General features: G+C 45.1%; 1 protein-coding gene across 1 annotated transcript in view; it reads left to right on the forward strand.

The window, feature by feature from the left end:
* CYTIP (cytohesin 1 interacting protein) overlaps positions 1-23,883 on the forward strand; it is a 181,678-nt gene that overhangs the window by 65,060 nt on the left and 92,735 nt on the right. Inside the window, exon 2 of the mRNA XM_069616405.1 lies at positions 19,051-19,100. Within this exon, the coding sequence (XP_069472506.1) occupies positions 19,051-19,100 (50 nt within the window). The remainder of the gene's footprint in view (positions 1-19,050; positions 19,101-23,883) is intronic.

The following is a 23,883-nucleotide window of genomic DNA, read 5'->3' on the forward strand; positions in this document are numbered from 1 at the left end:
AAGCCAAAACTGTTGGTTTTGCCAATGCATATTTCTAACAGGACTTCAATCAAGGACACACAGGGCCTCATTATGAGTTGGGCTGTTAACCGGCACTAATACCGCCATAATGGAATTGTGATATGTCGATAATTGTGCATTGTGTTGACGGCCCTGTTAACACTGGCTGTGATAGGGCCGGCTGTAATATCGCCAGCTGTAATAGTGCCAGTTCAATTTGTTGTCGGCGGTATTTGCGCTGAGTCCTGATCTGGCGCAGTGGTGATGGCGGTGCTAACTCCGTTAACGCTGCATTTAAGGGGTACCGCCTGACTCGTGATGAGGCCCACAGAGTGCTTTGATATTGAGTGACTGAAGGCATGCCTGGGAAGACATTTTTATTACATGAGTAGCATGTTTACAACTTCAATTTAGCCATTAACTCTCAGAAGACTGCTTTGAAAAAACACTGGCGGGAACTTGAGTGCATAGTTTGACGGTAAGGCTTGATAATGCTAGCTCAAAGAGTTGCCATGAAGAGGTGTTTTGGGCGGGTTCCTCTCGAGTGGCTGTCCCTGGAAAAGGTTGTTTCCTGCCCTTACAAAGGGACAAAGAGAGAAAACCCCACAGGCTACATTGCTGCCAGTAGGGCAAGGTTCAGCCTGCCTGGGGAGAATACACATATCCCGTCCACTGCTGCACATGTGTGATATCAATTTGATGTGGCTTGGCTAACTATGAAAGATGCTCGCCACCATTCCCAAAACTCAGGTATGGCTTATATTTGCAGTTTACCTTGCCACCAGGAAATCATCCTTGTAGTTATGAGTACATACCTTAAATGCAGCCCCAGTGCTGCAGAGTCTTAACTGTCACTGCAGCTGTCAAGAGGGAACTTGTGATTTTTGAACCTGCTCTGTGCCACTGGTAAATGCGGTATTTCCGATCTGGATACTAATGCAGCAGGGCACAGATACACATTATGCTTTTGGCATCGAGTTTGTGAAAGGGGAATCTGATCAGCAGATTTCCCTTTCAGAGATGGAATGACCTGCATTATTTTAATAATTAATACAAATAAGAAAATCCAGGGCATCTACACTTTGCCAGATGGCAATTCCTCACATGTACATTCCTGCCCCTTTGCATCTGCTCCCTTTTTATTTACTATATAATCCTTTTGCCAGCTTTCAGAAGTTGTGTGCTGAGCTGGCGATCTATTTAAAACGTATTTGTTAATTAACGAGATTACTGAGTGTGTTAATGCACCAGCTGCAAAGATCTGTGTAATTCAAAGGTGCCAGAGGCTCAAATGCCAGGCACGAATGATTCAATAGTTAGTTAATTTGGTTAAGATCCACCCAATATGTAGCATGATTGGGCTGATGGACTGTCACTGGCTCTTGGTGCTAGCAACAGTCAAGTAACACTGGAGGTAGATTGAGCTACTGTTCCACAACCATTTCTACTTCAGTGGCCACTTCAGAGCCTGTGAACTCCTGTGAACTCCTCCAAATGTGTAGGAGACACACACACACACACACACACTCACCCCCTCCCCCTTTGACATGTATCTTACCCTGCTGACCTTGCCTCTTGCTCTCTCTAAAGAAAGGGACTCTCCTTAAAACAAAGATTACACAAAATATATATTTTCACCACTGACTTTCCATTCTGGCATTCATTTTTTGTGACCTATGTGAAGACTTTAGGGTTAAACACCAATGTTTGCCAATGTAGGTAGTTTAAAAAAAAGGAAGTAAGTGATTCATTGCATTTCTCTACTTCATTCTTAAACCCTGCATTTTAATATTCTATGCTCTCATTTACTCGCCCCTCTGAGAATGGGTAGTATTTGTTTAAATCAATCTGCTATGAATACACGTTCCATGGCACGTTTGTTAATAGCAAAATAGAATATTAATGTTCACTCCTTGGTCCAGCCACTGGACATTTGAAAGCTCTAAGAAGAACAAATAGATGTGTTAGTTAACCAATATAGAACACGGACAAACTGAGCTGCACAGAAAAGAACAAACACTGGAGTGCTGACTGCAAAACAGAGGAAGCTAGAAAGGGAAGCCAGGAAGCAGAAAGTACCAGTAAACGCACTCAATTAGAAATCCAAGGATGCAGGAACAAGAAATAAGGTACCCAAAACTAATACTAAAGAACCATGAAGAAAGGACCAGCAACACACATGAACACTGCAATATCCACTGTTGGTGTATATTTTATTTAGTGTGCCGCAGTAATGCCTCATGCTTGTCGTACTCTTGATGGGAGCTTTTTTCACCTGCATATTTGCTGTGGTGTTCTAACTGTCACCATGCTTACTGCCATGCTCTCTCCCTGCCTACCTTTTCATGGTGCCTCCCACCTAACCCAGAGCCTCTTCATTAACTGTCCATATGTTGACTGACAACCTGGTGCTTGCTATTCCACTGTGCCGCCTGTTAATTGCCATTTCTTTTCTCTGTCCTGTTCTAATGTCTTTCCCTATCCCTACACATTGCTCTTACCACCCACCCCCTATCCATTCAGCATCTCGAATCCTCACCAATCTTTACTACCCCCATTTGGTCGATCTTCCTCCACCTGTTAATCTTGCTTTATGGAACATACACTCCCTCTGTAACAAGGCTCACTGCGCCCTAGATACTTTCTATCACCTTAATCTACACATTCTTTGCATCACATAAACCTAGGTCTCTTCCCTAAACTCTGTTACTCCTTCTGCTCTTTCCACCTCTTCTTGTTTGTTCTTACACACCACTGACACTCAGATCATGGAGGTGGTGTTGGTATACTCTTTCCACGTCCCTCTCTTCCCCTCTTTCCCTCATTCGAGTCCCACTATACCTTTTTCTGAGACACTATTCTCTAGCTTTTCTTGTAATCTACCATCCTGTTGGCCCTGTCAGCTCTTTCTGTGATGACCTTGATGCTCTTCTCTCATCTCTCTTTCCATCCCCCAATCCCTTTATCTTCTTGGTTGACTTTAACCTTCATTTTTCTACTACTCATTCTTTACCTCCTTTGCTTCCTATTCTTGATTCGTATCATCTCTCTCCTATTGCTACTACCCCCTCTCACATCGCTGGTTGACATCTTGATCTTATTTTTTCCTCAACTCTATCTACTTCTTCGTCACAGCATCTCCCATCTACTCTTCCAACTGTTATCTTCTTTCCCTGTCTATCATTCCTCCTCCTCCCATCCTCCTACCCACCCATTCCACCTCCCCATACGTACTATTGCCCAGTCCTTTGCTCTTTTAATACCTATTTTATCATTTACCTTTGTTCTTCTCACCTTCCTTCTCACATGATCTTTGCCTCATTTTCGGCTGACAATGGGACTTCCTCTCTTTTTCAAGTCTTATCCCCTACTCTTGACTTACTTTACCTTCCTTCTGCTTTCTCTCCTACTCGTAAACCTCCTCAGCCATGGCATATACCCCAAATTCACTCTATGTGGCATGCTCTCCACCGCACCAAGAATCACTGGCTAAGTCCTACTCTGAGTTGAACTCTTCTATTCTCTCTCCTCTTCACTTCTCGTTCGGCACTGCTCTTCTTTTTGCAAAAGAATTCTATTATTCTAACACCCTACTCCTACTCTTCTCACCTTCACTGTCTCTTCTAGACTATAACTTGTATTCTCTCCCCACCCCCTTCTGACCCTACACTTGTCTAACCTTATTCGGCCACAGACCTGGCCTCCTATATCTCCTCCAAGGTCTCCCTCTAATTACCCCATCATCTCTTTCATCTGCCTCAAACCCTCCTGTTCCCGCACCCTCTTCTTCTACGTCCTCATTCTATACTGTCTCTGATGCTGACAGTGCCTTTTCTCTCTCCAGAGCCCATCCTACCTCAGCACCTTCTGACCCTATTCCTTCCTTCCTCATTCCTAAAATCTAAACTCCTCTATTGTCTTATTTTCCCGCTATGTTTCATGTTTAACTGCTAACCTTAACCTTTCCCTCTTTGTTCAAGCATGCCACCATTCTCCCTATCCTCCAAAAACATTCTCTTGACCCTTCGCGCCCTTCTAATTTCTGTCCGATATCATTCCTCCCTTATCGATCTAAACTTCTGGAGTGCCTTGTTTATTCCCAACTTTCCTCTTTTATCAATTCTAACTCCATTCTTCCCCGCTTACAAACTGGTTTCCGGCCCTGCTATTCCACAAAGACTGCCCTCTTCTCTGCTTGTGACGTACTCCTTTCTAAACGCTATGCAAAACATTCTTCTGTCTTGATACTTCTTGACTTGCCAGCTCCCTTCGACACTGTTGATCACTCTCTTTTTCTTTCTTCTCTCTCTTGGTTTTAGGGGATGTCCTGTGCTGGATCCAATTCTACCTTACCTGTCTGATCACACTTATTTGGTTTCCTGGGCTGGCAACCATTCTCCGAATTCTCCCCCTCTGCCATGGCGTCCTCCAAGGCTCTGTCCTGAGCATGCTTTTTTTCTCCCTCTGTACCTGTCCTCTTTCCGCTATCATCTCTTCCTTTGGGTTATCTCACCATCTCTACACTGATGACACTCGGCTGTTTCTATCTTCCTCTACATTCTCACCCCTCTATCCATGCTACTTTAACCTCTTGCCTTCTTTCCATCCATTCTTGGATTTCAGACCACTACCTCGTTCTTAGCTATTCTAAGACTGAGGTTTGTTTCTTCCCCACCTCAAACATTCCTCCCTCACTGTCCCCTGCTGCCATTTCCTTTCCTCTCTGCTTGCTTCCCATCCTCTTTCTGCCCGCAACCTAGGTGGATACCCGCAACCTTGGAGTATACTTTGATTCCTCTGTTTCCTTCTCTTACCACATTTCCCCTCTCTCTCGCTCTTGCAGGTATCATCTGTGCAACTTTTGTAATGCCTGCCCTTTTCTCACTTTCCATGCTTCTAAACTCTTAATCTTGTCTCTTATTTGTTCTCGTCTTTTCTATTGCCCCTCTCTTCTCTTTGGACTTCCTATCTCCAATCTAAGCCCTCTTAAATCTATTTACAACTCTATTTGTCTTCTCTTTTCAGTCACCTCTTACAACACTATCTCTCCAGGTCTTTCTACCCTTTATTGTTTGCCTTTTCATTCTTGTCTTAAGTGTAACTTCCTCTGCCCTGTCTTTAAGTCCCTCCATAAACTTGCCCCTCCCCTTACCTCTCTTCCTTGCTCTCTTGGTATTCCGATGCATGTTATCTCCATTCTAAATCCCAATTCCTGCTATAAGTTTGCCGCCCATCTTGTGCTCGATCACACTTTTGATCCTTTTCCCTCTTGGCCCCCCTTCACTGGAACTCACTTCCTCTTTCCCTCTGTCCACTTTCTTACTATCCTCTCTTTCATTCAGGCCTTCAGACCCACCTACTTTCCATATAACCTTTTGTCTTTCTAGTTATGTTATCATTCAAATTGTACCACTCGTGATCTTTTTCTAGTTAAGTGCTTTGGCGTAAAGAGCTTTATAAATAAAAATAAAAATATCAACAAAATAAAAATACATTCCATGGCCATTGATATATCCAATGTCATGTCCTTTCATACCGCCCTCCCCCCACCCCCACCTGCCTCTGATTGCACCGAGGGAAGGAAGGGTTTATCCCTCCTTGTGCACAATCAGAGACAGGGCACCCCCTTCCTTCTCACTGCACAATTAGTGGCTGGCTCTCTGTGCACTGAAATGCCATGCACAATCAGAGGCTGATTGTGAGCCGGCAAGGGAGGCGGGACCGCACCCTTCCCTGCACACAATCAGAGGCTAAATGTTCACAGTGAAGGGAGGGAGAACACTCTCTTCTGTGCATACAATTAGAGGCAGGATCGGTTTCTGGCACACACACACGTGCATGCATTCATTCAGCAGATACACTCATCCACTCATGCAGATGCAAACACATACATATATACATACACACATACATGCATACATACATACACATACATATATGAATACATACATAGATACATACATACAACATATTTTTCTTACCTGCTACCCTTGCCCCAACGCAGCCTTTTTCTCGGAGGCTCTCCGGTCTCTTGTGCATGCCCTCAGGAACCCAGAAGTTCTCAGAAGCGGAGAGCTTCTTGGTTCCTGAGGGCATGCGCGGGAGACCGGAGCATATCTTGAATGCCACCCAGGAAGATCTAAATGTTATGGGAGGCGCGGTAGCACCCCATAGGTACATATAGGCCTGCAGTTCCCCAGCCTGCATCCCCAATGGGTTGTGCAAGACTGGGGAAGCAATACGGCCACGGCTTTGCATGGATCATTGAGCATGCACGCTGGGGAACGTAACTATCAAAGGGAAACATTTGGTCCACCCCCTGCCCCCCCGTGGAAGAGCTCTCCTTGTGCTAGCTTTGGCCCCTCCATAATGGGCAACTGGAAGTGGAGACACCACTGTTGACATCCTCCACAACCAAACAGGTAGTTTTTTTTGTTAAGTTTAAGCTGTGGAATGGAGAGACCTAGATGAAACACAGGCCAGCACTTGTTTACATTTTGTGCCCTCGCTTTAAAAAATGTTGCGCCCTTGTGACTCTGTTCCTCTCTCTGTCAAAATGTATATCCTTAAGAAATCCCATATATGTGGTCAGTTTGATGTAAACACGCATTGGCAAGGCCAATAGGTTTTCAAGTTCAGCCTCAATGTACTTTATTTATTTATTGGGTATTTATAATGCGCCTATACACAACGTGTTTCAAGGCACCCCAATAAGACCGTCATATGCCTGGCATAATCGCCAAAGGGTAAGCTCTTGCATTTATCAAGTTAACTCGGTCTGTTGCAGCCACAACGCAGCAGCAGATTGCTTCTGCATAATGTGAGGACCAAGGAAAAGGGGACAGTGAGTAGGGAGTCTAAGCAGTTCATTGCTATCCATGCAATGGCTAGACATTGGGGTTATTGGCTTCCCACCTGAACATGAGCTGCGATCTTGTAATGAAGGCATCTCTTTATGGCTGCCCTGCCTTATTCCTCAACATCGACAGCCCTGAATGCTTGATAGTGAGAGTATTTAAAATGAGTGTCTAGTGGGAATGCTGCAAGTCTTGGCACCAGCAGCCCAGCTTTGTAATCCCCTCTTCGTTACATTAACTAAGTGTATGATCTTTGGCATTTGACCCATTTATACAAATTGAGCACATTTGGGAAGATCACAATCGTCATGCACCTACGGTGGGTTCTGTTTCCTTCTCAAACAGTGAGTGTTTGCCACTGGCCTAAAAGCTGTTGCTACAATGCACCAATTTTCGAAAGTGGACATAACCCATACATTATGCGCATTATCCCAAATAGGGCAGCCTGCCTGCTATCATTAAATGGGTACGTTATGGGCATGTGTTTCTATGCTATTGGCGTGGGGAGATAGAGTATTGACAACAGTCACACAATCTGATAAAATGAAGAAGCGGGGCTAGTTATCACCCTTGAAATGTGTGCTGAGCCAAAATGAATCTCAAGGCTGGGTGGTGTCACATTGAGATGTGGCACACTTATGTTGTTGGAATGCCAGCAGTGACGCCCACACACTAGATTATGACACATTATGAGGAGTGACAGCCATATTCTGTGGGCAGCCACCAACACACATTCAGGTGATATGACATTTTGGTGAGGCATGACAATGTACATATTTAGAAAGCCAACCAAAGCCTCACTTGGCAGGTAAAGTTACATTGTGAGGCATGAGATTGGCAGTGTGTGGATAGCCAGCAGTATCCTCACTTACTTTGTGATGGCACATTTGGGTGACATTCTTTGCTGATGTCACGTTTCGGTAATGTGTTACACTTGCGTGGGAAGCTGAAAAGACTTTCACTCCTTGGGTGTGATCACATTGTGTCTCACATTTGTGTGGGGTGTGCCAATAGTAGGGTGTGGGAGGGAAGACAAATGCACACATAATCACTGGGTGAGTGTGCTACTCTCACTGCTCTTGGGATTCCATAGATGTGTTACTTACCAGGCAAACCGACTGGGTGATGTTGCATATGGTTGAGATGTGACACTGACTATGTTTGGGGACCGACAATTAAACCACTCTTATTCATTGGTTGATGCCACGTTGTGAGGTGTGCCATAGGCAGTCTGTGGAACGCCAGTACTGGTGCCCACTGCCTGAACATCCAATAATATTCAAATACACCCCAAATTCCATGCATCATTTATGATTTCACCCAGTCATTTCTGGTTGATGGCACACCCATGTTCCCTTTGTGGCCAACATGTGTTCTGTTGGCCACTGTTGAGGGCAAACACTGTCCTTTTTAGTGCTACTGCACTAATAATTTGGCATTCTCTTCAGGTCACGCTTTTAAGGATTTCCTCATAAGACAAAATGTATATTTCGTGTTTCATTAAAAAAAGTGAATTAGCAAACAACCTGTAACATGGCAAATCCCCAAGTCCTCCATAGCATTCGAAACACAATTCAACATTGCCAAGGCCCAGGAGAAGTTCTACAGCTGCCTTAATTACACATGCAGCAACTATCACTAAAACAAAGTAATAGATGATGCCTGGGCTTTAAGTGGGGTAAGAAATCGATGTGGGTGGGCCCTCATTTGGGGGTGTGGCTTTTGGGATGGGCGTGGCCTAAAGAAGTACGCAAACTGTAAGGTATGCACACAAATATATATGAATGTTATATACTTGTGTGCGTACCTTACTATGGTTAGTGTACTATGCAAGCCATCTTTTCTAAACATAAAAATATATAACATATTTCTATGTTTATAAAAGATGGCTTGAAAAGTACACAAACCATAGTAAGGTACACACGCAAATATATAACATTTATATATATTTGTATGCATACCTTATGGTTTGCGTACTTTTCAAGCCATCTTTTTAAAATATTTCTATGTTTATAAAAGATGGCTTGAAAAGTACAGAATTCAATCCATCTTTTATAAAGCTTTCATGATGGACAAAGCCAGAGGCGTCTTTGTCCATCGAGAAAGCTTTATAAAAGATGTTTTGAATTGTGTACTTTTCAAGCTATGTTTTATAAACCTTGAAATGTGTCAAGGAATCCTGTAGGGTATTTTGTGTAGATTTGGGGCCTGGCGGTATCTTCTTACCACCAAAAATAAAGGTAATTTAGCAATGGCTACTCCTTGCATCTAGATTGGGTTTGGCTTCATAGTGATATCGTGGCTATGCATTATTTCAGTACACAAATACATTTTGTTGGTATGCATTTTGTTGGTGGTATTTTGGTGAGCATAATTTTCTGTTCTATTTGTGGCCCCAATATACAAAACCCCTTCTTTTTGCTCAGACCGTTTGTGTGATCAATAGAGGCCTCAAACCTGCATTCACGGATGCCACCATTTTCACAAATAGCATTCACAAACTCCTGTGGTATTATCACTAATTTATTTACATTAGTGAGATTATGTTTCCAGAGGCCTCTCTCTGCTGATTCATGTACGCTCAGCAGGAACTATTGTATTATATTCCACTCAGAAGCCACACACACACATATACTGAGTGGAATCACGCACACAGATATTTATAATTGCTAATGACATTGCTTCATCTGTATAGAAAACTTGGCACAGGTATTATTTAAATATCATTCCCTTCCCTGTTGGATATTATTTAGATGCACCAAAGAAAAAACAGAAGCAAAAACACCCTTACACAGGCTGTGTGTTATAATAATTTCTTTTCAAAATAATACATTACCATTCTGGTGAAACCGTTCTTTCTGAAACAAACAGAAGAGAAACAAATGCAATAATACAACGAGTTTCACTTTACATTTGCAACAATAAAAATGAAAGTTACATCAATATGACAGTATTTGGGTTGCAACATTATAACGTGGCAGTTAAACACAGTGATTCCCTAACGCTATCTAACCTGTCTGAAAAAAAAACGTCATCCACGCGGCATTCCCTCAATTTTACGTGATAATTACCAGTTATCTGTAGCTCTCTGGAACACAAAATCCTTTGGCTTGCCGCCTCCGAGAAGTGATCCAGGGCTGCCCTCGTAAGCTTGCAATTTGAAGGGAACCTCAGAAACACACAGTTTTCCAGCCTGTGCCAAGTGAGACCAAAATATCCAGTCTCTGAAGGGCAGCAGTCCGGCTCCTCACAGCAGCCCAGCGAATGTGACTTCCCTGCAGCTCCGCAAAATGTCTTCCTTTCAATTCTGTCAGAGCTACTCCAAAAAACCTCTTTTACATCCCCTAGGCTTATGTAGTCTGTCTTCAGATATACTTCCCTCCAATCATATTAACAGAAAGTGTATTAGGTTGCCACCCCTGTTCCATAAACAATGGAATCTTCATCCTGTAATAACTGTTTCTTTTTCTGTTTCCTGCTGCTTCAGTGAAATCAGCGAATTTCTCATTTAAACTGAATCTCAGAACAAGTCTTTCAGCCTCTTTTATCTACATGGAGAGCACATTATAATGTTATTCAGTTAGAATTAATGTTAGTATTTGTTAATTAAGTTAGTCAATTAGATAGCTAATGTGGTCTCCTGTGAATGAGGCATTTCAAGTGAGAAAAGAGAAAAAAAAATTCTATTATGCTTTTAAATCTGTAACCTGTCTTCATTTGCAAATCCATATGTTACACTGGCAACATCTGGCTGGCTATATGTGCCACATTATAGCAACAATGTCATCCCATGCAGTGGCGCAACACTCCAAAACACACTAAATTATATTACAATCCCCAGGTTTGCCGAGGGTTAAAGACGCTTCGGCGACCTGGGGATCAAAGGGATAGTAACTTCCTCTGGTGACCCCTTGCACCAGGGGTCACCAGAGGAAGTTACAGTGACTGACAGAAGTGCAAAGCTGTGGCCGGCTGCCAATTCTGTCAGCTTGCATGACTTAATGGCGGGCGCATCTCCCGTCGCAGCTGCGGCCGCGGCAGGATAATGTTTCGCGACAATGTTGTCGTGGGACCGGTGGCTCAGACCCACCTTTTGGAGACTCCCGGGGCCATGCCCCAACTGGCCCCGGCCCGCTTAGTACAGATGTTAGTAGAATGAGAGAAAGTAAATATGCACATGCACATCTTAATGAGCATCACATCAATGATGCCTTTTGTGATCTGCTACTACAAGCATCACCTCAAAAGTGCAATGCTTTGACAGAAAACTTTGATGGTCATTTTCTAGTTGAGGCAGATTGGAACAATTCTCAGAATGCGCTGTCTTCCCACGTTTTCTGATCTGCCTCATTTTTGTGGATTTGTCAGGTAGAGTTGGAGAGGGGGCAGGCACCCATTGAATGCCTCAGTTTCCCACTCTGCATGACAAATGTGGCTGCATGTACCTCCATCATGGATTTTCATGCTCGTGGTAATGCTAGAGATGGAATCATCCTGAAATTATTACTGGATTAAAGCAGGTAGATTCCACAGGAGTCCCCTGTAATCGTTAGCTGCAGAAGGTATTTGCACCTTTCCACCAACATAGTGAAAGCGTGAAGATTAAAGCTCATTTTGCCAATGTTTTACTCTTAAGCTTTTCACTGCATGGTGGAAACGTTAACAATTGCATGGAAGGGGCCTATTTATTTATTTTTATTTATTGGGTATTTATAATGCGCCTATACAGCAAATGACGTTTCAAGGCGCAACAAGATGAAAGTGGGGGGCGGTGGGGTGAGCAGGGATGCAGAAAAACAAAAATGGTCCTACTAGGCCTTGTGTCATTTGGAGCGTGCAAGTGCAGTAACAAAAAGTGTGGGGGAGAGCAGAGGGGGGGAGTGCCGGTCACAGGAAGTGAAGGTACCGAGTGGCAAGCCTGCAGTTGCTGGGTGGAGGGTGAAGGGGGAAAAGGGACGCTGGGTTGGGCAAGTGCTAGGGGGAGGCCAGGTGGACAAGTGGAAGGCGAATGCAGAGAGTTCAGGGAAAAGACAGTCCACGAGCTAAGTGCGAGGGACGGGGTTAGCAGGGCTCAAGGGGTGCAGGCTCAGCCAGGCAAGTTCAGGGGAGGGAGCCCGGTAGGGCAAGTGCCGGTTAGGGATTGGGGGTCAGGGGAGAGAAAGTGCAGGGGTAGACTGGCGATGAGGTCCTGGTGTCCTGTATGAATCAGGAGGAACCAGACAGCCAGTCAAAATGAGGCAGAGGGGGACAATAGCAGGGGAAAGGGAAGGAGGAAGAGAAAAGAAGGGTTTTGAGAAGCTTCTGGAATTTAAGGTGATCCAGCTCATGTCTGAGAGGGGCAGGGAGGCCATTCCAGAGGGAGGCATCTGCAGAAGAGAGAGATGTACCCCCACTCTCTGCTTGGAAAAGTGCCTGATATGCAGAAAGTTGGTGCTAGAAAGCCGAATTGCTCTAACAGGGAGGTATTTAGGGAGAGTTGGATGTAGCGGGGTCCCAGGCCCGAGGAGGCCTTGTGGATGATGCAGAGGGTCTTGAACTTAATCCTTACAGCAACCAGGAGACAGTGGAGAGATTTTAGGGCTGGAGAGATGCGGTCTCTGGGTTTGAGGACAAGGATAAGACTTGCACGCCTATTCTGGGTTAGTTGAAGGGAGCGAAGGGAGGATTTAGGCAGATTGAGGGAGAGGCTGTTGCAGTAGTCCAGCCTAGAGAGGATGCGAGCTCTGGAGACATTGAGTTTCTGGGGGAAGGGGAGGTAAGGGAGAATGCCTCTGAGGGGGTGCAGCTCGAAGTGGGTCTTCTTGGCAAGGTCTGTGATGTGAGGAGAGAAGGAAAGAGAGGATTTGAAGATGACACCAAAGTTTCTTGCCTCACAAGAGGGAGAGGGGAGGGGGCCCGTGGAGGGCGTCCAGAGAGTAGGAGGGAAGGAGGGAGCTGGGGTCCCAATAAGAAGGATCCCAATGTTACTGGCATTAAGGCAGAGATTGTTAGCAGCACACCGTGCCTGAATGGCAGACAGTTGGGAATGACAGAGGAAGATATGGAGGCAGTGGAGGGAAGCTTGCAGGAGAGCTGTGTGTGGTCCACATAACAATGGAAGTGAGGAGAGAAGGGGGAGATGAAATGGGCTAGGTAGATGTTGAAGAGCTATGGTCAGAGAATAGAGCCCTGAGGGACGCCACAGGTGGAGAGTGTGATGGAGGAGAGAAATGGGCCCAGATGAACCTAGAATGGTCGTTCAGAGAGAAAGGAGATCAACCAGTCCAGTGTCAGGTCCATGATGCCAAGGGTATCATGGAGCCAGTTTATAAGGGTGACATGATTGACTGTATCAAATGCAGAAAAAAGGTCAAGAATGATGGGAATGCAGGGATAGTTGAAAACGAGATTTGAGAGCAAGTTTTCTCGGGTGTTCAGTAGTGCTGTTTACATGCCTCTGGCTGCTCTGAAGCCAGACTGGTGGTTGTGGAGACAACCACAAGATTTAGTGTGGTGGATCCGCTGGGAGATGACTAGCCTTTCTAAGAGTTTGCCCAGGAAGGGGGTAATGGAGATAGTTAGCCAGGTAGGAGGGGTCGGCAGAAGGTTTTTTGAGGAGAGGGTGCACAAGGGAGTACTTGAGGAGTGGAGGGAAGGAGCCAGTGGCAAAGGAGTGATTGCAGAATCAAGTCTGGTCCAAGGGAGGCAATGTTGTCCTTGATTGTTCTGGAGGAGCAGGGAACCACCTGTGTGGAAGCGACTTTCATAGATTAGACTTGTCTAGGAATCGCATCCGATGATTTGGGCGAGAAAGAGGAGAGTAGGAAGGTTGGGTAGAGGGGGCCCAAGGGAGGCCTGAGATCAGGAGAGGGAGAAGGGAGGGGTGTAGAGGAGGGTGAGGACAGGATGTCCTGTGTTTTGTTTGTGAAGTGGGAGTTCAGTGCAGTGCAGAGGGTCAGGCATGGCAGAGGAGAAGTGGAGACTGCAGTAGTCTTGGCGAGTACCTTGCAGATTTTGCACAGGTCAGCTGTGTTCTTAGTCGCCCCAGAGATGCGATCCTGGAGATAGGCCTTCTTCTTTGAACGGATGGAGAGTCTGTATTGCCTTTGGAGCATGAAGCAGAGCAGTTAGTCAGAGGATGTTCTTGAAGCCTGCAACTTCCGCTCAGCAGCTCTGCATTTATTTATTTATGTATTTGTTCATTTATATAGCGCATCGAACCCTGGGGTATCTGGGCGCATTGCATGATGGTACACTTTAGAGTTACATGACAGATAGGTACATACACAGTGCAAGACAGAAGGTATGGGTTATAGGCATTGTACATCATAGACAAGTGAGGGTTAATATGAAACAAGGTTTTATGGCACTTGTATTTCAGAGAGGCTAGGTTGGAATCATACCAGGTGTTGTGCTTGGAGGCAGGCTTCATGCAGAATCTCTGGACAGGGCAAGGATGTCCAGAGGGTTGGAGATGGAGAGGTGAAGGTTAGCAAGGGCTGTGTCAGTGTGAGAGTCAGTGGCTAGAGTAGAAAGGGGAAGGAAAGTTTTGGCAAAAGCAGCAACTGACACTCGCTTTATCGGTCAAATGACGGAAAAGGAGACTGGCAGTGCAGGCAGAGGTTTAGCAGGGGGACCCAAGAGATCAAAGTGAGAGGACAGGGGAGCATGATCAGACTGGGAGAGAAGTGTAGTGAGAGGGTTTGAGATGGGGATATCGGCTGAGAATGAGAGCATCCAAGGTGAGTGCGTCAGTCCGAAGGGAGGAATGGTGAGGGAATGAGAGTCACAGAGGCTGCGGAAGGGTCTAAAGGCTGTATCAGGGGAGTCAAGGTGAATATTTAAGTCTCAGAGGAAGCTTGGAGGTGGAGGCCAGGAGAGAAGAGGTCATGTCAGGCCACTCCGGGAGCATGAGGGTGACCGTACCCGGGTCCTGTAGATGATGGCAAGAATCAGCAAGAGGATCAGAGAGACACCAAGCCTGCAGATGAGGCATTTGAAGGAAGAGTAGGTCTCAGTGGGTATGATAGTAGCATGGACCCATTCAGGAAAGATCAGGGTCACTATGCCCCCAGACCGGTCAGGCCTGGGCTTAGAGAGGATCTTGTATCCCTCTGGTAGGAGTGTGTCAAAAGAAGTGACAGAGCTGGCCATGAACCACGCCTCGGTGAGAGCGAGGACGTCAAGGTCAAAGTCTTCAATGAGGTAGCAGATGTCAGAGGGGTGTTTAATGGCAGAGCAAGAGTTGAGGGTAGCTAAGTGAAGCTGGTTGCCACCTTTAAAGGTCTTCCAAGGAGGGGTACAGGAATGTGGTATGCCCGTCGGTGGTGGCAAAGGGGTGAGAGGGGTGGCAGAAGGAGTATTTGCAGGAGAAGGGAGGAAGTTGATGAGAGACGGAAGATGCCTATCAAGGAGGAGATTGGGCTGAGAGCCCTGTACCATGACAGTGCCATTTTGGTAGACATTAATGATGCCCCTCAAGGATGGGCAATAAGCCAAGAGAACTTCCCATCGGGTTTCTCCATTAATGGGCAAAGAAGAGAAAGGGGAGAGGGACTGAGACCATATGGGGAATCCAAAGGTCCGGAGAGGGAATGACAAAGAGGATGTCAGTGACAGTCTGCCTGGAAGAAGCGCTGACATCAGTGTCAGCGATGGACAGGCCTGGATTGGAGACCAGAAGGTCTTTCTTAAACTTTTTCCATCCAGACTTCGAAAGGGAGATAGGATAGGTGACAGAGTAGCAGTTAGAGAAGATAGGAGAGATGGAAAGCAATGTGGAGTGAGTGAGCAGAGAGATGGAAGAGGGAGAAAGAGAGGGAGGGAAAAACTGCACAATGCACGACTTACACACCAGGCTGTCTAGCAGCAAGTCAGGGAAAAAAGCCTAAACCTCAAACACAACAGTCAATGCAAAACACCCAGAATCGAGTTTCCTAGATTGCAGGATAAACACCTACATTTCAACTCAAAACAGCACATGCAAAATCACCTACATTTGAGTTCCCTAGATAGAGGGAAAAAAAGCCTAAATCTCAGAACATAGCAGCAAATGCAAAATCACCTACATTTGAGTTTCCTAGATAGAGGGGAAAAAGCCTAAATCTCAGAACACAGCAGTAAATGTAAAGACACCTACATTTGAGTTTCCTAGATAGAGGGGAAAAAAGCCTAAATCTCAGAACACATCAGCAAATGCAAAAACACCTACATTTGAGTTCCCTAGATAGAGGGATACAATTCTAAATCTCAGAACACAGCAGCAAATGCAAAAACACTTACATTCGAGTTCCCCAGATAGATGGAAACAATCCTAAATCTCAGAAAACAGCAGCAAATGTAAAGACACAAACGCTTGAGTTTCCTAGATAGAGGGGAAAAAAGCCTAAATCTCAGAACACAGCAGCAAATGCAAAATGACCTACATTTGAGTTTCCTAGATAGAGGGGAAAAAAGCCTAAATCTCAGAACACAGCAGTAAATGCAAAAACACCTACATTTCAGTTCCCTAGATAGAGGGATGTTAAGATGGATTTCTGAACTCTGTCCTGGAGGGGCAGAGGTTCAGAAGGCCAGCCTAGTTTCTTGGAACAGAGTAACCTCTGGACAAGCCAGACCCATCAGGGTAGCGATCGAGGCGGTCAAGACTAGGTCTCAAGAGGGGTGAGGGTGACTGAAAGCCCGCAATGAGCACACAAAGCAAGGACACTTACAAATTACTCCAAGCAGGTGTTATATGAAAAATATAGACACATTTATTACAAGGCCTTTGTAACATTGACCGTAGCGAGAAATCACAATAAAACTCAAGTAAACCAACACATCTCAATCAAATACAATATATATACAATTACCAACGAGTCTAACGAGTTAGACGCACAAAATGTGAATATCACCTAGATGGGGAGGAAAACAGGCAGTGCGAATAATAGTTAGACCCAGTCCACCTTCAGAGGTGCCTAACTAAAAGGAAGTCCGAGCCCTACGAAGAGTGGAGCCTTGTGCTCAAAAGTACCTGCACACGCTGGTGCCAACGGGCAAAGGAGAGTCTCTTCGAGGGAATCAGGCAGTTTAGTTCGATGAACAAATGAAGATGAACATAGCTCCGTGACTCAAGCGCAGCCTCCACTGTGGGCAGAAGCAGAGCGCGAGTACGGAAAGGCGTGCTGTTAGACACAGCGGGGAAAAGCTATGGGCTACTGCAGGAGGGCAACCAGCTCCTAGCGATGCTACTCACCGGTCCCCGATGCAGGCAGATCCAGGCTTCTCTGTGTCAGTTTCAGTGCTGGCAGGTACAGATACGATCAGGGGACGTCTCGGCGTCATGTAGATTCCGCAGCAGCAGAAGTTAGAGTTGAGGATGTCCCAAACGCAGTGAACCCGCACAGTTTGTTACCACAGCAGGGCAACGGAGTGGCTGTGTGTATTTCAGCCCAATGTACACTACTCACTTCAGACCTGGGAATGCCAAGTGTACAAATCATGTGAGAGTGACAAGGACTCGTAATACAACGCAACCTGACAGCGGTTACAGAGCAAGACTCCTGGATAGGCTGGTCAGTCCACTGGATGGCCCAGAGACACTTCCGAAGGCTTACGTGCAGGAGATGGTGAAGATGCCGAGAATAGTTGTTCCCACTATTCCAAGGGGTCGAAGTACCAGTACAGGGCTTCTCGTTCGATCAGAGGTAGAAAGAGTTTCACCAAGTGACAGCAGTGCAGAGGAGCAGTCCTTCAGCGGGTCACCAGCGATTCCTCGGTTCAGCCTCGTAGTTGCAGGATACTTGGCTCCTGTATTCCTTCATTCGTGAGAACTCAGGAGATCGACATGGTAGTGGTGTTTCCAGCATCCTCTTATCCACGGTTCCCTTCGCGCCAAAACGGAGGGTCCCCAATGGGAGATCTGCTCACAAAACACTCACACCATACGTGGACCTATCACGGACCACGGTGGTCCCAGACATTCACGACACACTAGACTCTCTGCCACTCAGGATGTGTATTGGGACCAGACATCCCAGCCCACATCCTGGAGGCACACACAAGGCCTGTAGAAGCCCGCGAAAGCATCTGTGTTTTGCGGGAAAGTACATGCCCAAATAAGGAAGGCCCCGGGTCGGCTCGACCTGGGGAAGGTGAAGGGGCCAAGATGGTCAGCGGACAGGACAAAGAGCCTCGTGGTCTGGCCATTTTGGGAGCCAGGCCACCATTTTGGGCTAAGCACGAGAAACACGCTTAAACAGCCAAAAGGAGTTCAAAACACAAAGAAACGATCGCTGCCACCAGTCCCGTCCGTGATTCACTTGCACCTTTCGTTAACAATCCAAAGAGAGTATCTAGGGCCTGTAGAACACTAGAGACCCAAGAGAGCAGTAACTTAGCTTACAGTGCCCTCTTGTGCCATGTTGCGCGAAAGCTGCAACATGATAAAAGAACTACGGAAAACAACGTTTCCCGGTACTGACTGTCTTAAGGGTATGTCAGTTTCCCCGTAAGAATGGAGCGAAAGCCCAGAGGAGTGCGGCAGAAGGCTGCACTTCTCTGGCAAAGTCTAGATCATGGTGAAAACAACAGCAAAAAGTTTAGGGGTTGCCACATGGAAGGAAAATTACCCACAATTAAGAAATCTTTTCTAACAAGGGATACAAGTCTAAAACTCAGAACACAGCAGCAAATGCAAAAACACTTACATTTGAGTTCCCTAGATAGAGGGATACAAGACAAAATCTCAGAACACAGCAGCAAATGCAAAAACACCTACATTCGAGTTCCCTAGATAGAGGCCTAACTGCCAGAAATGGATAACATTCAATGTGGGTGAAGTGCAGAAGACTACAAGCTTTTTGGTAATTGGAGAATCGCATTTATGTTCAAATGGGAGTGGTTCCCTCCGTGCAATTTAAGTTTTAATTGGAAATTATCTGTAAATGCTTTAGCTGCAAGGGCACAGGGCCATCGCCTAGATGAGGTCAGGAATGTGACATCACAGAAGAGCGAACATTCTGATGATACAGCAGAAATATATTGGGGCCCCTAAAAGTAATCGCTGTCAGTCAGAACTGAGATATGGCTCCCACTGAGCACAACTGAGTAGAATTCTTCCATAGTAGATTTCTGCCCACTGTAACCTGCCCCTATTTTACATATTGGATGTAGAAGTAGAAATCAAGTTGACATTAGAAACTAGTAATAACCATTTTTTTCTTATCTCTAGGTGTCTTTATCCAGATCGAATTCCTTCATGGACCCGTCAGAGCCACAAAGGTGCGTATGGGTGAAGACTTTGAAATACCAATGCAACACGCAACTACATAGGGTGTGACGACTACATAGGGTCCTATGAGATGATCGGGTTTGGTCCATCAGTGCAACTTTCAAAACATCACAACAACTATTCATGCAACGGAGATCTTGCCTGCCAGGAATGCAGCAGAGCCTAGCAATATGAAAGCATATGATTTTTTCTTTTGCTTGCAAAGATCCTGGAACACTTGCTGTACTACTTCAATTGTAGGTCGACCAGTTTTTGCTTGACAAGTGACGATCAGAGTTTTTGCAGGATCACAGTTAAAAAAATTCAATCTTGTTTGTCAATCTTGTGTGTGTGAAAGGCCCTCCTTAAAGCAAGATATGCTAGTAAACTAACAGCCCTGATATTGTCTGCTGTGTTTGACACTGTGTATCATCTGACATTGGTGGTGATGGGGCTGTGGCAATGGAGTGACCTATATCATGCCTAACAACAGGCCACAAATGATTAGGGTAGGTTATTGTAAGGTCTACTTAAAGAAAGTGTTACTTCTCTGACTATTGCAGCAGTATGTTCAGGAGTCCTGCTGCTCAATGACCAATGGCTGAGTTGCGACTCCAAGCTAAAACATCTAATTCATTTGAAAGGGAGACACCTGGAGCACTGAGGAGAAGCATAGCATCCGGTGAATGCATCTGTTGTATGATTGGTCATTTTGTAGACGCCAGGGCTTGTGTCTAAATTGGGAGAGGGTAACAGTAGAATGTGCAGCGTCACTTACGACCGGCTAACATCCCCTTCCCCAAACCTCTGGTAATCCCAAATTACTTGTACAGCGCTCCATTGCTTCCAAGCTCGGCCTGCATTTTGAAAACCACAATACAAATGTAAATACAGCAAACGTTACATCTAAAAGCACCCTTATTCACGAGTGCTCGCAGCCACATTTTTGTCATTGTGGTAAGTTTTGAGCGTTTTTTTTTTTTGTCCACGTAAACGCACGGCCTCCAAAATGTTTCTAAATTAACCATATTTACAACAAATATCCACGAAGCATTACCAAATTAATTTAAGGACAACATATCTAGGTCACAAAATGTGTATAGCATGTGTATTTGTGCCCACATACTATTAGCAGCTTCACAGTTCCGTTTACAAAAGGCACATGCTTGCAAAACAAGATCACACCATGGTGCGCTAAGGTACTATTCATCAGTGCTCAGGGGTTGCTCTTAGAGTTTGCCGTAGGTTTTGGTTGTTTATATTTTTTGCCCATTTCAATGCACATCCTGCAAGCACTAACGCAGCCAATGGGTCTGGCTTTATTAAATGAAATGTGCTGCATCTATGCTTCCAGTTACATGCCTCAATTTCCAGGGACAGCCGTGCAAATCCAGATATTGCATCCGACATGGGAACGTATAGAAACCTATAGGAACACCCAAGAACAGATACCTTTCACAGCCCACTCGTTCGGAGTGTGCCACCCACCTTGGATTCATTGACACCCCCCTGAAAAGCATGAACCCTCCAATAGACTTTGCTAGACTTATCCTCAACAATTGATCTTGGACCCCATCTGTAGTGTCTGCTGGTCACAAGCAGCTAGCAGATAAAGTGGATGAAGACGGCCAAGTACAACATGTCACGCTCAAATCTCCCTGCAAAATCCATCGATGGATGCTGGAATCCAATGGAACTGTGTGGCCTTTAATGGACAAAAGACAGAGATCGGGGAAATGTCAGACCTGGATGTGCTACCTTCTCCATTGCTAACTCTTGCACACTTTACAACACCGGTTCAGATGGCCTGCAATCTGGAAGGTAATTGATCTGCTTTCAAATCTTTTCATTGGCTTCCAATGGTTGCCAGAATCCCCTTAAAAGCCACTAACTTGGCTGCTAAGCTTGCCTGTGGCATTGGTATCAAATACATTACATAATATCCAATGTATTCGTTGCATAAAGTGAGAGTCTTGATTAAACACCAATGTGAATAATTAGAATATTACCTATGCTAAATTTGAAATTGGCATATGAAGGAAATAACTAAGAGTAACTACATTTAGTATTTTACTAGTTCTTGGAAAAATAACCTTTTGGGGGTTACATTTGATTTAGCAGTATCAGGGTAAGCCTATAAGCTCCCCTTGCTCAACCCAGCACCCTTCATTGGCACTTGACTTATTCCTTTACTGAAGGTATCCCATTATTGAAGAGAAATCACCCATGGCCCCGCGCACCTTTAAACTCTTCTTCATTTTGGTCACCAGTTTGGACACGTGTTCCAAACCATATCGATACTTCCAAGCTGTGATTCTCTTTCTTTTGAACTATTTTATGATTTTTTAATTAAATATTGAAGTCGGTTTATTTTTGCTTTACATTTAACCTTGTTTTATTCAGGAAACTTTATGTTTACCTCTCCATTTTCACAAGTTATTTTAAGTGTGTACCGTGGAGGTGCAGTACTAAGTGGAATACGGTTGGTCAGCTGATCATGGGGCCAGATAGATATAGGAGAGGTTTCAATGTCTGACTATAAAGGGATTCTGCGAAGAAGCAAGCTCCATTATTGCAAAATGAGTTAGCAACGACACAGCTTAAACCATTGGCAATTCACCATTTACTACTTGGTAAACCACCATTGGAACATCTGAGCCACCTACTTCTGATCAATTGCCCCTGGAAGCAGTTTAACACTGCATACATGTTACCCAGGATTGCACCATTGTTGTCAGGGAAAGTAACAACATACCCGGTACCAAGAAAACACCATGACAGCAAGCCTTCTTGAGTTTAAGATTTATGGCCCACTGTACCCTGCAGTGCTCCAAATTTTTGGGATTCCACTCCCATGATCCAACACCCTTCACTATGATGGCAATGGATCATGGTAGTTGTAGTCCAAAACAACTGGAGAGCCAAAGGTTGCAGATGTGTGCCTCACACTATGAACAGGTCCTCAGACTAGGTTCTTTAGAATGTAACCTTATGCTAAACAGTTGTGATATTTATTGATTCAGATTTGGAATGCCGCTCAATGCCTGGATTTGAAATATACCTATGGTACATTGCACATAAGCAGAGTATTCCATGACTATTCCATGGTCGACCCTCCCTAGTTCACCCATGTTTTAACCTACCACTGTCCTAGTGATGTGTTGGTAATCGTAACCTGTGCATTGTACACATGCAATGCAAGCATAATCGGCAATAAATAAATGCATAATATGAGCAGATACACCAGAACATGCAGGACCAACAATGGAACTGGCTGCAGCAGCATTAAAAGAAACGCTAAGATCAAGGGTTCCTCTGGGCAAGAACGCCATTTCCTCTTACAGCATTGTGTACTGCTAACTCGCTGAGACAGTTAAGTCAGTCCCCGCCCCCCCCCCCCCCGGCACGCTTCTTTCACCATACATAGTTGTCTATGTCCAGACTAGGGTACGATATCTGAATTTGGGAAATCCTTTGCGTGCCTAATGTACCCGTTCCTCCTAATTTACATGATGCACGGTACATGGTAAAAGCTATAATAAAAGCTTGGTTGGTGCCTTTAAAGTCTTATCAACATGGCAGACCTAACTACTAGAGAATCACATTCGAAACCCTCTCTATCACCCACAAATGTCTTTCTAACACCGCACCTCCCTACCTCTCAGAACAAATCACCAAATCACAATCATCAAGACCCACTAGAACACCATACACACACCGGCTCTGCCTTCCCAAAGGGAAACGCAGCAGAGCTGGAGGCCCGAGCTTCCCCGCCATTGCTGCCAAACAATGGAACGCACTCCCCCCTTCCCTAAGAGCGGAGCCTTCCTACTGGGCCCTCCAAAGAAGCCCTTAAAAGATGACTATTTGCCTAAATGGTGGACTCTCCCTCAGAATCCCCTCCACCCCCTGGAACCAATGCATCTCTCCTCATATCATCCCAGCAATAGATGTAACTGCTGCCCGGGATAAGAACTGCCTGTAACAGCGCCAAGTTGCCTACGGGTGGCTTTGCGCCTTGCAAATGATGTCATTGTTTCCTTGAAAGTAACTGGTTGCAACAGCACCAAGATGCCTATGGGTTGCTGTACACTTTATAAATGAAATAAATAAGCAAGTCAATACCCATATAATGAATGAATCTAGTGAACAAAGGAAGGGGCTGTCATCTGGACTTTCAGATTCACCCCATAGTATGCAGACTCAGAAAGACCAACCATTTACTTATCAGGATAGACTGAAATACTTAAAGAAGGAGTTAGAGCATCCGCTCGGGGGATGGACTCATGATGAGGGGAAGTAACCTAAGAACAGCGGTAGAAGCTTGTTTGCACTATCTGTGTCAAGAAACACTTGTATTCTTTTGTGCATATCCTGCTGTCATGCATGAGCTTTGGCCAATTGCTATACAGGAACCCTTTAGAAACACATCAGCCTTCCAGCCCTGTATACTCGACACTACTCGCGTTGTGGGCGAGCTAGCAATGCTAGGATACAGGTTTTGTTTCTAACATGGCGAGCAATGGTCCTCAGGTGAACTGTTCAAATCAGATAGCAGCCTTCCTCTGTGTTCCAAGCTGTAGTTCAAAAAAAGAAGATCTAGAAAAATGGCGAACACTACAGAGAACCACACATTTGCCTCCTTTGCTTCGAACCAAAACATTTTCTCTCTGTACTTTTCATGTTCTAGAACAAGTGCAGAGTAATTAGTTCTCAAGTAGATGAGGATGCTTTAGTTTCTTCTAAAGCAAAGTTTTAGCCATCAAATTAAATATACTGTTCCTATCCATTCTC

Source organism: Ambystoma mexicanum, chromosome 9, assembly GCF_040938575.1.
Source record: "Ambystoma mexicanum isolate Mex_15411 chromosome 9, UKY_AmexF1_1, whole genome shotgun sequence".
Lineage (NCBI taxonomy): Eukaryota > Metazoa > Chordata > Amphibia > Caudata > Ambystomatidae > Ambystoma > Ambystoma mexicanum.